At 37.7% G+C, this 12,399-nt stretch overlaps 2 protein-coding genes across 2 annotated transcripts; both read right to left on the minus strand.

The window, feature by feature from the left end:
• Positions 1-715: 715 nt before the first annotated feature.
• LOC307040328 (uncharacterized protein) lies at positions 716-6,982 on the minus strand. The gene is made up of 8 exons (XM_079683047.1): positions 6,964-6,982; positions 4,852-4,908; positions 3,700-3,768; positions 3,455-3,580; positions 3,136-3,267; positions 2,305-2,373; positions 2,073-2,222; positions 716-1,474 (listed from the first exon to the last, which is right to left on the minus strand). The coding sequence occupies exons 1-8, from the start codon at positions 6,977-6,979 to the stop codon at positions 1,305-1,307; spliced, it is 789 nt and encodes a 262-aa protein (XP_079539173.1). The 5' UTR covers positions 6,980-6,982; the 3' UTR covers positions 716-1,304.
• Positions 6,983-10,048: 3,066 nt separating this feature from the next.
• LOC307041882 (uncharacterized protein) lies at positions 10,049-12,399 on the minus strand. The gene is made up of 7 exons (XM_079685441.1): positions 12,263-12,399; positions 12,036-12,152; positions 11,683-11,811; positions 11,520-11,595; positions 11,167-11,414; positions 10,995-11,087; positions 10,049-10,636 (listed from the first exon to the last, which is right to left on the minus strand). Exons 1-7 carry the CDS (start codon positions 12,345-12,347, stop codon positions 10,551-10,553), a joined length of 834 nt encoding a protein of 277 aa, XP_079541567.1. The 5' UTR covers positions 12,348-12,399; the 3' UTR covers positions 10,049-10,550.

The raw sequence follows: 12,399 nt of genomic DNA on the forward strand, positions 1-12,399 counted from the left end.
CAAGGAGAAACACAGTGACTGTTCTCTCTTCAATAAATATTTTTAAAAGCTTACAGCTCCGGGAATCTCCGACGTATTCATGTTCTGGATCAACTGTAAAGCCCTCTGAGACAAAAGAACAAGAAACTTTGATTGACTTTGATTGATGGATTCAGCTTAAGAAGTACACTTCACTTCAGAGCCCTCAAGAGCCATATATAAATGTTTATTTGTGTCCAAAATTGTGTTGCTATTAAAGGTTTTGCTACCTAAAAGTCAGCAACAGGAGTGTAAGGGTTTGGATTTCTAACAGGTTTGAGATTTTTGATTTTGAAGCTGTCCTCCACTATAGCAGTGATGTGTCAGTCTGGTGGGGGAGGTGGGTGGGTGCTACTTGTGTTTTGTTGTCATTGCATGTTTGCTTGTTTTGAAAGCATGAGTGGGGATGAAATATAACTTAATGACCACCATTTCCACTAACTGTTGTTTTCTATAACATTTTTGAGCTAATTAACCTTTTGGTGTCATGTTGAAATCTTTAATGTAGTGTAAATATACCCCTACTCATCCAGTAAAAAATAGAGTTATACAAATAAAAAAGAGAATAAATGTTGCCTTTAAAAAAGAAACTAAGAGACGATTTATCTGAAGCCTAGGGAGAAATTCAAAACAGACCAGGACCAGGGCCCCTTTTCATTTCATTCTTAATTTTTAAATAAGAGAACAAGTCAAGAGATTAAAATACACAATAAAACTATAATTTTACTGCTGTCACAGCATGAATACATGCATACTGTACATTACATAACAAACAAAATCACAAAGGGAAATAAATACATAATATATTACACATAAGTAAGTCTGCCAGGATTCATCATCTGCGACCACAAACTACAGGTCTTGCTTCCAGGATGCTGTGTGCTTTGGTGTATATGGTGTTATATTAGCTGAATACACTTAACTGTATAATACATCCTATATAATACTTTGCTTTAATGCAAGTATGCAATGTTTAGAAATTACCATTAGTATGGCCATAAGCCTTTTGGTTTGTTAGGTTTTTTAAACAAATCCTTCAAAATAAGAACAACTCACTTTAAAACGGCTGAATGTCGGACCTATGAACTTAGTTCTTCTAAATAACATACTTTTGAACAAGGTTTCCAGTTAAAATACCTTCACATGTTCGTAAGACAAATCCTGGTCTTTCACTTCCCTGCTGCTGATGGAAACCGGGAAGTGTGCTTCTGTAACCCGAACAGGTTTATATGTAAATGTCTGCTAATAACAAACAAGATGATTTGTACAATTACATCAATATTATATTATCCAACAGACTGAATAAACTGCAACTCGACTTCTTCCAGACACAGGGGGCCAATACTGTTGTTCTTGGATTCGTCCTGCATGATGAGCACGCTCCCACTCTCCTCCTTCGACAGGCGAGGGTCACTTGTGTTGATGGAGACCGCTAAGACCTCTTTAGGATAGTTATCTAGGGTAAATACGAACAAAGTCATGTTAAAATACTCTATACACTCAACTACACTACACTTTCCCTACAATTTGATACCGTGATTTCATGTATGATACATAGTTTAAAAATAATAGTCTATGATATTGTTCTCCATTGAGGCTCCTCAATGCTAATGCTGCTTATTCTTAAATGTGTATATAATGTGTACATGTTTCATCTAAAACATAATATGTTTTCTATGTTATCAACGGTGTTATCTCTTGAGTAAAATTCCAATGAAATTAGAAATGAGCAGTGCAAACACTACAAACATAAGTTGAATGTATTTTTTACATTTCTTTCAGCAACTTTTTTCGAATAAGCTCTTTATAATTCTGTTTTTACATTTTTTGACAAGATCCATTTTCAGTGAATTAAATGTTTTTTTTGTATTGAAGGGTCATTTCTGTTAGTAGCAGATTTGGCAGATTTTAAGAAAAAGTACTTGCAGGATTGTTGTTCCTTGAGTTTGTACATTCATCATTGATTGCACTTATAAGTTGTTTTGGATAAAAGGGTCAGCTAAATGAAATGTAATTTGATAGTTAAATAAGTGTTATCTTTAAGGCCCACTTACGTGCTCTATACTTCTTTAGGTTCTTTACACAGGCATTAGAGAGAAACACAAGGAGGATGAGAGAAACCAGAACAAAGCTGATGCCAAGGATCACATGAACGTAGTCTACACCATCTCTGCGTCTCTCTGGACTTAGTTCACTGTTAAGATCTGGTGAAACATAAAATCATTGTCATGTTAGTTTAAGTCAGCTAAGTCATCAAATAAAAACAATCATTTTGCATCAACTTACTGGCACTTTCTTCTTTTAAAAGCTCACACTGATACGTATAATTTATCATCTTGGCGTCCAAGGCTATCTCTGCAGAAAGAGATGGCAGATTGTTAAATGATGATTTAGATTTATTTTAAATGTGGTCTAGGCTATCGTTATTATTATTAATATATTAACATTTTATCATTTGCATTTAGATCAAAGCATTATCATATCTGAAAAGCTGAACATTGACGACAAGAAACAAAATAATTAGAAGAGTTAGATATATTTGATAGATAACTTACATATAATTTATCGATAAACACTTTCAGACAAAGCCCCAGAACATCACGACGAAAGTAATTCTTCAAGTCAACCCATAGATGGCATTACTGGTGTAAAAGTATTGTGTTGTCAAGTGTTTTGACTTCCAAATGCTCCTAAAGATCATTATTAATATTTTCTTCTGATCACGGTACAGACACAAATGCCAGTCAGCAGCCCACTCCCTGCATTTCCTATTGCTTAAAAGTTAGCAAACACTTTTGCACAGTTCTTGACACTCAGCTTTCTATGACTAAATGACCGATGTGACAACGATTTGGGAAATCCCCATCAATTCTGTGAGCGTGATTTGAGATGTAAAGATACCGTCATTTGTTATTGTGGTTACATAAGAGTAGGTTGGAGCATTAATCCAACCTATATTCCAAGGCTGTGTCGAACCCACATTTATTTCAATTTGCCACCCTTGACATCCAATGACATGATATTCAAATATAAAATAAAAAAACTCAAATGTAAGTTATTCAAACCTGCTTTGTGTAAACTCAGCATTCATTTGAAAAGAGAAATGTCCACTCTCACCTGTTTTCTTTGGTTTTTCCCCCGTGACGCATTTGTTTTCCTGACACTCTGAACAAACATTGTTGGAGCACAGGAAACCATTGTGGCACGAGCAGTTTGCATTTGCGGTTTTCTGACATTTCTCAGCATATTCTGTTGACAGACAAGAATTCAAACCACAGGACTCCCAGGAACAACAGTGTTGTGTTGTTTCCACTAAAATGCATTATTAAATGTATTGCACATATCAACAGGTTTTTCACTATAGATATCCCAAAAGAGAGGAGGACTATTCATTTTGTCTAAATCAAACTTTTACAAACATTAATTTCAGTCTTACCATATAGGCATGATCGGCATTCCTCACATCTGTCGAACATGTTATATTGGTCTGAGTAGAAACCTTCCTCACAGGGTCTACAGACAGTTTGTTGTTTCTCTGTGCAATAGTCCTTCATATATGTACCTTTAATGATAAGAAACAATAAAACCAGTCATTTACATGAACATACATAACAGACAAGTAGACAAAACTATTTCAAACACATATTATCTAATAATTAAAAGATAAATTAAGTGTTTTACCTGGAGGACACTTATTACAGCATCGCCCATCTACCTGACACTGACGTTCCCCACAGCCTGCAGCGTGCACTATAGTCCAAAAACGTAATGCAGATATTACTGCCAAGGAAAGTTTCAGAGAAATCATTATGACCAATGCTCTTCCCTTGCCTTCAGGGTTTTATATTGGCTGTTTGATGACGTCAGTATGTGGTTAGCTTGCTGAGAGATATTGTGTGAGATGTCTCTGTCTCGCTCAGGAAGTGAAAGACCACTTGCGTGTTTAACAACATATGATGTATGCCGCCTTTTGTTTTGGGTTTGTTTTTAGTTTTGTTTATTTCCTGTATATACTAGATGACCCTTGTAATTTGATTTTATTAGGAAATTGGACTTGAGAGGAGCTGGGTGTTTGTTCATCAAAGGTGGACATATTGGTCTATATTATATTACTTTATGTCCGTAAACGACCCTTTGATATATAGTCAACCAAAGTTAAGGCCAAAAACATCCCAAACTAAAAAATATGTTCTGTGAAATGGTAAACCTAACCGGCTGCTGGTTCACTTTGACACAGCTGCGCTTTCAAAATGACATGGGACAGAAATTAACAGTAGTCATAGGGGCATTAATGATGAAAAAGCCATTACATTGAAAACACATGCATCATAATATTCTGAATAAGACTCAGTTTGGTTCCTGGGAAACTCGTGGAAACATTAAAAACAACACGATCATTTTATTTTAAACAAACACCTGAATAAATTCTACACTCAAACTTCCCTTGGCCAACTAAACTTCCCTGCAACGAGGGGTTTTGTGACTTAAGTTGCAGCATCCATAAGAAATTCACCTCAATAGGTTAAGGGTTACAACAATCAAATCTTAGTTAGTCATAATGCTGTTGGTATTTCAAAATAAACGTTAACCCTGGACTCTTCTTTTTAGTGTGAATTTATACTCCTGTCTTTTTGAAAGCCGTGGTTACAAAAAAAAGGATTGAAACGTGACTATGCTTGCAGTGGGTTTTTTGGCTAGCATTCTGCTGTGTTTAGCACTCATATAAAGCACGTAGGCATGTGAAATTGCATTGTGATTACAAAGCTTCTATGATGCTGGAATACACACAGAAAAGCATTATGATGTGTAAAGAATGTACAGCAGTCTACTTACTGGAGGTGTCGGTTTGATTGGGTTTGTTGACATTTGGTAGTGGAGGCGGGGAATTTCCTGGCAAATGCAAAACATTGTTAAGTATTGTTGAAATGATGAGAGGATAAAATAGACAGAAACTAAATCATCAGCAGTTTTTCAATTTAAATAATTTAAAGAGCAACTTCCAGGTTAAAGACACCTGTGAATAAATGTGTAGGAAAATGATGAATACACTAGATTTTCAAAAAAATATACAGAAATATACACTACAGTGACATCTGGCGTCGTTTTTGTAAGAAATTTTCACTTCCGCATAAAAAAGCCTCGGCACGTGACCTCCCGCGTGACGTAACACGGGGGACACAAGGGGGAGAGCGGCCAGTGTAACGTATTAATATACATGGATCCCAATGCTAGTTTCGACACAGAAGACACAGAAGAAGTTGAACATGAATATTCGAATGCATATGACGGACCACAACCTTATAATTATGAGCCTGCTAGGCGTCCAAGAGACCAGGAGCAGCCAAGGATTAGAAGAAATAACGGCCATCGGAGAGAAATTGAGCTGTGGTGTTTGGAGAACCAGTGGAGAACTGGGCAGCTATCTTGGTGAGTGACCGGCGTTAGCTACAGAATGTTAGCTAACGTCACATCACAACATTGTGAAGTTAGCTATCATATATCAGGCTATAACTAAAGTAGCATTGATAATATAGTAACGTTACTGGCAGGACTGTTGATACTGATCCATAACAGAAACTAATGCGCAAGTACAGTATCAGCCGTATCTCGCGTTACCTAATGCAACTCCACACTACGGTGCTGTGTACCGGAGGGGAGACGCGAGATACGGCTGATACTTGACGATCTGGCTGAGAAAGTTTGTGGAGCCTCCGTTGATATGTCGTTGTAAATGGCTTGATGGAAAGCAGGTGTGTAGTCGGGGAGGGTGCACAGCTGACTGCAGCAGGTGAGTGGAGGTTGAGCCGGGAGCCAGGAGTGACAGCCACCACGCACACACAAACAACACAGTACCGGAGGGGAGAGAGAGAGAGCAGCGAAGGGGGGGGGAGATAGAAGTAATACGGTTTCCTGATAAAGCTGTGGAGAGTATGTGCTGCAGGGAGGTGGATGCACAACGCACCCAGGAACGAACTCTAGCTCCGGTCCTTTTTACTGTGGACTCGATGTCCTGACAGGCTGGTATTTGTGCAACCTGCACAAACACAATACTGCACCATGATTACAAATTGTGAAATGCAATGTAAAACTACCGAAAAATACCAGCTCCTTAAAACACAACCGCTCTACTCAACGCAACTCCACTATACCCGCGGTCAGAGAGCGGAGATGTGTCCCCTGCGTGATGTAATATGACGCGTTTGACGTATGACCTTAAAAAAAAGCAGTTTTTAAGAGCAGAGCTCAAAATTGCTCCTTTCCCTCTGAATTCCTGCCCTTATGTCTCGTGAAACATATCAAATCCCGCATTCACTTTTTTAAGTGTAATTTTCAAGCAAGTTTAAGCATAAATGTAGAAAAAATAAAAACCTGCAAGATGCTCTTTAAGCTTTTCTAACTGAATTTGAGTTATCAGGCAAACATGCCAAACATTTGTCCCTTCCAACTGGACAAAAAGTAATATTTTTGGTTTCTTCTATGTAATATTTTTTTATTTGAATATCCTTGGCTTTGGAACAGTTGATTGCTCAGAACCAGCAGATACATTATCTTCTGCACATTTAAAATAATATATATTATTATTAAGCAAGGTGTCGGCTCTAAAAGAACATTTAAATAAATAATGTCTGCTAAATCTTATGTGTCCACACTTACATTACACGTTACTTAGACACTTTTATCCAAAGCAACTTACATACTCAATAGTGCGGGCAATCCCGACAGGAGCAATTTGGGGTGAAGTGTCTTGCCCAGGGACACAACGACATGCTGACTGCAGTGGGGATTGAACCTGTGACCCCCTGGTCCGAACGCCTATAGACAACCCACTACGCCACACACCTCCCTTCCTCAATTATCAGCTTCAATACTACAAATCAAAACCTCATCAATATTTCCCATGTTATCAAATACAGTTACCTCTCTCGATCACTCACATTCACTCACCCATACGCTCACACATTTGAAACCTTTGGAAGGATGTGAGAGATAACCATAGACGTAGGTATACGTAGTTCTCAGCAGTGTGTATCGTCATTGCGTTGCCTCAAAGGACAATATGAGGGTAGTGGTAAGGGTGGGTGGAAGACATTTACAGTCGTTTGTTGCTGAGCTTTCAATGTAAGAAAAATAAGAACTGAATAAAGAAGAAGGGTAAGGAAGAAATTGCCCAACACCATCTTTCTCTTCTTTGAAACCAGGCAACCACAGAAAAAAACAGAGACCAACATGTCCTTAACGTAGACTCTAGAGGGGAACTCCACCAAAATTGCACATCAATGTCTGTTAACAGGTCTTGTGCAGTAGGCTACTTCTGCAAATGAGAGGGGGAAGTTGATAAAAGTTTTTACTGGCTCCCTAGAGAGCTGTGCAATACCTGATAAATAATTGACTCATCACTTGAGGCAAAACTCAAAGGTGTTTTTATTTTTACACTGTTGTACATTCATTCACTCTTAAATGTATGTGTTGTCACGTTAAACTGCATATCACAATTATTACTATGCTATGTGATTAGCTCCGTTAGCTGTTGGTTCTGTTAGCCAAACTCTGCTGTCAGCTAACTGCTAACTTTCCTCCAAGTGATTGTAGCGATAGTTCCAACATGAGAAGACCGACTCTGTTGTTGTAAGTAAGTAAGTAAGTAAGTAAGTAAGTAAGTAAGTAAGTAAGTCAGCGTGTGGTTCACTTTTGGTGTGTGTCAGCGTGTGGTTCACTTTTGGTGTGTGTGTGTGTGTGTGTGTGTGTGTGTGTGTGTGTGTGTGTGTGTGTGTGTGTGTGTGTGTGTGTGTGTGTGACAAACAGCTTTGCTAGCATGTTGTAAATGAAATGGTTTCTTTCAAACCACACAGAACATCCTGGATCTCTGACATTTATTGAAAGTATCGGTGGGCGGATCGATCCCAAAATATCGATACTTCCGATATTACGTTACGTTTCAAAATATCGATACTAGAGCCAATAGGATCGATACTTTTATGCTTTTTTTCCTGTCTCCTCTATTCTTCAATTTCTTCAAAAAACGATGTGCAGACGAACACAAGTATATGCTCTTTTCTTCTCTCTCCACTGCTGTCCTCCTCTCCTCGAGGCTCGCGCACGCGCAGCGCGCTCCCTGCCTGAACGTCAATTATCAAGCTGACTGACAGCAGCCGGCGAATCGCGAGTGCAACACACACGCGCATGATGGCTGAGAGAAAGAGCAGCGTTGTGTGGAGCAATTTCACAACTGGCAATTAAAACTTAGCGAACTGTGATGTGTGCAAGAAGACAGTTCGCTACTCTGGCCAATTTGTATTGTTATTTTTCATGTTTGCACTTTAAATTTGCAAAAGTAAAACGTTTATTTGTCTATAAAAACTGTCCTGTCTTAATTCATGAAAATGAATTCAGATTTAGTCTATTTGTGATGCTTTCAGCTCAAAAATCATGTCATGCAGCTCCCCCTATATGGAAGTACATAAGACACTTTTCATTTAAAAAAGTATCGGTATCGGCGTTACTGGCTCTGAAATAGTTGGTATCGGATCGAATCCAGATTTTGTGGTATCGCCCACCCCTAATCGGCAGGCCTCTTTCCAGTCAACTGTTTTGCATATATCCATGCAGAGCTAGTGAAGATGAGGAGTACGATGAGGAGTACGTTCAGCCACAGACTCATCCCTCCACGACACAGTACCAAGCGCCTCGGTCAGTCCAATAATGTGAAAATATTAGTAGACATAAATACACACTGTTTCCACAACCCATGTTAATATATCTAATATGTAATATATATAACTCTATGTGTCCATTTTTATTTTCATTCATTTCTTACCTATATAGTTTATATGACCAAATGTGTATGCTCATTTTAATTGTATTCATTTCTTATTTCATATTTTCTCATTATTATTATTTGTATCGCTGATCTTATTTTTGATTTTATTAATCTGTGCTATCCTGTTTTTCACTCTTACCCTGTTGCTGTTTAAACAACTGAATTTCCCCACGGGGATTAATAAAGGTCCTTCTTATTATTATTAGATGTTGCTTGTCAGACGCTTTTATCCAAAGCAACTTACATACTCAATACTGTGGACAATCCCCACAGGAGCAATTTGGGGTGAAGTGTCTTTCCCAGGGACACAACGACATGCTGACTGCAGTGGGGTTTGAACCTGTGACCCCCTGATCCGAACAGCTACGCACAACCCACTGCGCCACACGCCTCTTATCTTATGTTATATATAGTGTTACCAATCCACAGATTCAATTAGATAGTTTAGTTGTTCAAAAGCTCTTTATTCTCACACTCTCAGGGCATCTCATTGCACAAGACAGTGGTCAAATTATTTTGACAATAAAACTTGATTTATAATAAGAGTCTGATAGCAACTTGATGTTTTTTGTTCAAGCAGTGAACAACAAACTATAAACCCATAATAATCTAACAACCCCTAAAGTGAATCGGGTGACCATTAGAAAGCAGCTCAATCACTAATGTAGCTAGTGTACACAAACAGCGCTTATGCCAGGCACATGAGTATTTTCACTTTGTTGTACTGATACCTGTACTTAATAAGTAAAGGATTTGGAAACATTGACCATCATTGAGTTTACTGTAAATGTTAGTACACTTATAATGGTATTCTACCTGAGGGCGCTGTTGTAACCAAACTGCAACTATTCTCAAGTATGCTACTAGTCATAAAGCCAGCAAAGTAGTTTATCTGATTTCATAGCAAAGTGAATAGAAATATTGAGAATATGCTTTCAATACTCCTCTGACTGCACTGTATTGGGGAAAGTCTCCAGTGAGGTATAAAAGACATGAACGTTTTCACATTTACATTTACAACAGTCTTTCCAACAGCTGAAACTAAAACATGACAGGAAGTATCTCTTAGTGGGAAAAAGAGGTGCATTATGATCCACAAGGGGAATTCCCCCAACCCCCACACACTGCACGTTTTGACTGTTCTCAGCTTTGCAAAGCTATACAGGTGGAACAGATCTGAATTAACAAAGTATGACAAAAATAGACAAGAAAAACAGCACGAAAACAGTATTTATTTTCCTATGGCTCTCCAGCAGTTCAAAATCAATGTTCATAGTGTATATTTCTCAGACACTTGTCACTTGCCCCATTCAAAAACGTTGCATATCACGATACAGTTTATGAAAACATTAAAACATGCAGTTTAGAATGAAACAACAGAGGTTGATAATACAAAATACTATAACGTATTTTGTGAGGTATTTATCCAAGTAAAAACTACCTGTTACTATTTATCTATAAATTGATTAGGTATGGATGATCAACCCTGTATAGATTTATATAAATCTTTCAATCAAATTACAAGATCTAACCAATGAAAGTCAAATATATATACCATACTTCAGATTGTGAACGCTACAATAAAGATACAGTAATAGATTTTCTGATGTATTCCTAGTACCAATAATACTTAAAAGTGATCAGTTTGCAATGATTCCTACGTTTTATCTGATCGTAAAAGTTCACAGTCAAGTATGCGGATTCATTTGAGTCCTCAGGGCTCCTCTGGATTCAGTTTGAGAGAAGACTGACTGTCATCCCCGCTTTCTTCCACTGGGCTCCGACACAATGAGTCACTTTCTGCAAACAAACATCAAAGTACAATTATTATAATTATACACAATAAGTATACATATTCCTTGTCTTTGAACAGATATATGGCACATTGAAATCATGACACATGGTACAAAACACAAAGCCAGACATGTTTCTGGGGCAACATGATGTTAACCATTACAAAATAACTAAAATGTGTTTCCTACAACAATGAAAAACATAAATCCTCGTTGTAACGACGTGTTTCAACTACTTTTACTTCACTTTGACTTGAGCATGCACAATGACCACAGACAGGCTTTTTCAGTCAATGTTCTCAAATGACTCTCCCCAAACTATTCTTTAAGTTCAGTATCGCATTACTTTGAATCCAGTGACATACTTGTTACTGCAGGTTTAGGATTAAAGCGCAGCTTGCAGGTCACAGCGGTCAGTACAAGCAATCCAATCATTCCAATTATGATGAGGACCATACCTAAAAAAGCAAGTGAAAGGTTACTTCATTTTTAGCTTATATGAGGTTGTGTTAAAATAGATAGCAACAAATTGTTCACCTGCACCAGCAAATGGATGTAAATGGGGCCCTTTGTCCCTTGTGTGTCCTGGACCAGCTGTGGTGCTGATGCTGGAAGTGGTGGTCTTGATGTTAGTGGCAGGATTCTGAGCTTTGTGTGAATGGTGGGATGTTAATCTTGTGAGTAGAGAAACTCTTTCGTTTGATGTGGTGGGTGTAGTGTAACTATCCACATTACATATGACATCTGAGATCTTCTTTCCAGCAAACTTCACTCCTGATTTACATCTAGAATGAAGGATAAATTATGCAGCTGTCAACATCAATGTAGTTAACATTACTTATTTTTGAATAAAATGCGTGTAAAGATTTGAAACATTATAATACACGTACTCTTTCCATTTTTGACACTGTGAGTTGATACTTGAGCTGAAAAATCCCTCTTCACATTCTGAACATTCTGGTTTCTCTGGAGAAATAATACATAAAACATGTAAAACATATCAAATATATTGGTTTTTTTTAGATTTGGAATGCAGTCTTGGGTGAAATGTACCTCCACGTTTTAGTCCAAATCCCTTGTTACATTTGCAACTGGAATCATCGTAGCGAACAAATCCCTTACGGCACTGACAATCAGTGTTTGTCTCTTTTGTGCACTTCTTTTTAAGAACACTTCCCGTCGCTACAAAAAAAGAAAATCAACATCATATCACATGGAAGCGAAAAAGAAACGTTCTTGTTTAACAAAAATGTATCCACATTGATTAATTAATCAATTTATTGCAAAGTTGGTACTATTCCAACCTCATTTGAAATGATGAAGCCAAAGTATGTAAAAGAATATGAAGTTTCACATTATTGTTTAGTTTTTTGTCAAATACATCATACCCAATCCTCTACACTTACTGGCATCACACTTTATACAAGCTTTGCAGTTTTGGGAAGTATTCTCTTCAGCCTGATAGTTGTCGACCGGGCAGCTTTCACAGAACTCCACACTGCCAACTCTCTTTACTTTCTGACCTTTGAGTATTTCAAAAGCACACGAGGAATATGAGAAAGTTGTAAGCAAAAAAACATTAGTATTCTATGGCATTATGCAGTCACAGTTTAGTAAGAAAGTCACACTTTACCTTTACGGCAAATCTTCTCGGCATCCAAATAAAAAACAAGTTCATAAAAAGTTAAAGTGAATATGAGCAGTTTGAGCAGGACCATGTTCAAAAGTTCACTGCCGGCAATTGCCGCTCTGTTTCCTGCATGTGTGAAA

This window comes from Notothenia rossii (genome assembly GCF_949606895.1).
Source record: "Notothenia rossii genome assembly, chromosome: 5".
Taxonomy (NCBI): domain Eukaryota; kingdom Metazoa; phylum Chordata; class Actinopteri; order Perciformes; family Nototheniidae; genus Notothenia; species Notothenia rossii.

What these genes read in the sequence shown, in the direction of transcription:
- LOC307040328 (XM_079683047.1), bottom strand. An exon ending in CAATCAAACCGACACCTCCA is followed by an intron (nt 3,769 to 4,851) that starts GTAAGTAGACTG and finishes TTTGGACTATAG; the next exon opens with TGCACGCTGCAGGCTGTGGG. An exon ending in TTTAAAAGAAGAAAGTGCCA is followed by an intron (nt 2,223 to 2,304) that starts GTAAGTTGATGC and finishes ATGTTTCACCAG; the next exon opens with ATCTTAACAGTGAACTAAGT.
- LOC307041882 (XM_079685441.1), bottom strand. Translation starts at nt 12,347, where the DNA reads ATGGTCCTGCTCAAACTGCTCATATTCACTTTAACTTTTTATGAACTT. An exon ending in CGAGAAGATTTGCCGTAAAG is followed by an intron (nt 12,153 to 12,262) that starts GTAAAGTGTGAC and finishes AAATACTCAAAG; the next exon opens with GTCAGAAAGTAAAGAGAGTT. An exon ending in CAGTGTCAAAAATGGAAAGA is followed by an intron (nt 11,415 to 11,519) that starts GTACGTGTATTA and finishes CCTTCATTCTAG; the next exon opens with ATGTAAATCAGGAGTGAAGT.